The sequence below is a fragment of the Propithecus coquereli genome, unplaced genomic scaffold (genome assembly GCF_000956105.1).
Source record: "Propithecus coquereli isolate 6110/MARCELLA unplaced genomic scaffold, Pcoq_1.0 Scaffold522, whole genome shotgun sequence".
In the NCBI taxonomy this organism is placed as follows: domain Eukaryota; kingdom Metazoa; phylum Chordata; class Mammalia; order Primates; family Indriidae; genus Propithecus; species Propithecus coquereli.
Window position 1 is genome coordinate 177,706 of NW_012151086.1, and position 2,214 is coordinate 179,919.

Below are 2,214 nucleotides of genomic sequence, written 5' to 3' on the forward strand. Positions count from 1 at the left end.
GTCTAAGAAAATATATTAGGATTTATTTCTTGAATTGATTTTAACTCCAAATCAGTTAATTTCTGAAGTTTTGAATCTCATTTCCTAGAAACAGAGCAAGGTAATGGTGTAAATAATTTAAGAATTTATATAAGCATTTCATTCAGTTAACATAAGAGGGAAATGTGGTTCAAAATGTGAATGAATTAACCATTTTGAATTTACCATATCTGCAGATGGAGATCAACTTAAAACAGAAAAATCAAATACCACTGTGATAATGGAATTTGTTCTTCTGGGGTTTTCTGATATGCCCAAACTCCAGTGGACACTTTTTGTGATATTTTTACTGATATATTTGACTATCCTGATGTGCAATAGCGTCATAATACTAATAACAAGAATTGACCCTGCTCTCCAGAACCCCATGTATTTTTTTCTTGGCAATTTTTCATTTCTGGAAATCTGTTATGTAACTGTCACTATCCCAAGAATGCTCATGGATCTTTGGATTCGGAAAGGAAATATTTCTTTGTTGGCCTGTGCTACGCAAATGTGTTTTGTTCTCATGCTTGGAGGCACAGAGTGCCTCCTCCTGGCAGCAATGGCATATGACCGCTATGTGGCTATTTGTAACCCGCTGCACTATTCTCTCCTAATGAACAACAAGGTCTGTATTCAGCTGGTAGCTGCCTCCTGGATCTGCGGAATTCCCGTAGTAATTGGGCAAACATGTCAGATTTTCTTTTTGCCCTTTTGTGGGTCTAACACAATTAATCACTTCTTTTGTGACATCCCCCCAGTACTCAAGCTTGCTTGTGGAGACACATTTGTGAATGAGATAGCAGTCTATATAGATGCAGTAGTGTTTATCATGGTTCCATTTCTGTTGATTGTTGTATCCTACAGCAAAATTATCTCCAACATTCTCAAATTGTCATCAGCCAAAGGAAGGGCTAAAGCCTTCTCCACCTGCTCTTCTCACCTGATAGTTGTAGTCTTATTCTATGGAACAGCTATTATCACTTATTTACAACCCAAACCAAATCAATTTGAAAAAATGGGGAAACTAATTTCTCTTTTCTATACCGTTTTAATCCCAATGTTAAATCCCATTATATATACTCTGAGGAACAAAGATATCATGGTTGCACTGAGAAAACTACTAGGTAAGTTATTAACATGAGGCAAAAACTTGAAATTACAGAAATGATTTGTTTATAGGTTTGTCATGTAGCTACCACAGCGGGTGGGGAAACATTTTTAGCATTGTTCCTTGTTCTTAAATAATGATCATTGAAATTATGATAACAACCTCACATTCTGTCAAGGGGCCTTTGTTTCATAGAATAGCTTTATTTCATAGAGTTAAAGGCTTTTGTGTGGTCAGAGTACAAATTAACTCAGTTGCAAAGATCTCATTTTGAGAATCAATTGTTAGCTATTGATTTAAGGAACTACCTGAGTAATGCACTGAAAGATAACTGACTGTGTCATATAACCAGGGATTACATGTTTTGGGATAAATTTTCTTTAACTATCTCATTCTCTCAGATGGATTTCATGCCTTTCTCTGACTCTGTGGTTATATTTAACCAAAGAGAAAAAAGAGAATTAGCTAAAATGGTGGAAATGAGTGATTTGGGGTTTTTCTCCGCATTTCTACCTGCTTCTATCTCTTGTATCTGTCCATATCCTTTTAAAACTAAAAATTCTGAGGGTGTTTACTCTATTACCCCTGATCTCACTGTTCTCTGGTCACATCATTTCCTCCCATTTGTAGCTTTAGTCATATCTATTTAGTATTGGAAGCTTCTTAATTTTCCCATGTGCAGTGGTTTGAATATTGGCCTCTCAAAGTATATCTCCATCCAGAACCTGAAAATGTGACCTAATTTGGAAAAAAGGTCTTTATACCTATAGTTAAGAATTTTTAAATGAGATCACCATGGTTTAGAATGCATACTAAATCCAATGACAAGTATTTGTCATCACTTATAAGTGACAATGAGACAGAAAAAAATTTAGAAAACAGACACGGAGAAATGGAGAAGAATGTCATGTGAAGGGGAACACAGATACTGAAGTGATTCATCCACAAACTGAAGAAGGCCAAGAGTCACCAAAAGCAAAAAGAAACAAGGAATCATTCTTCCTTAGAGCCTTTGAAGGGAGTGAGGTCCTGCCCACATGGTGATTTTGGACACTGGCCACAGAACTGTAAATTGTCCTCTC

At 36.1% G+C, this 2,214-nt stretch overlaps 1 protein-coding gene across 1 annotated transcript; it reads left to right on the forward strand.

Moving 5' to 3' along the window:
• Nucleotides 1-214: 214 nt before the first annotated feature.
• On the forward strand, nt 215-1,212 carry LOC105820402 (olfactory receptor 10AG1). The gene has a single exon (XM_012656877.1). The coding sequence runs from the start codon at nt 260-262 to the stop codon at nt 1,163-1,165; it is 906 nt and encodes a 301-aa protein (XP_012512331.1). The 5' UTR covers nt 215-259; the 3' UTR covers nt 1,166-1,212.
• The last annotated feature ends 1,002 nt before the right edge of the window (nt 1,213-2,214 follow it).

Excerpts from the sequence above, each read along its gene's own strand:
- LOC105820402 (XM_012656877.1), top strand. The coding sequence starts at position 260 with ATGGAATTTGTTCTTCTGGGGTTTTCTGATATGCCCAAACTCCAGTGG.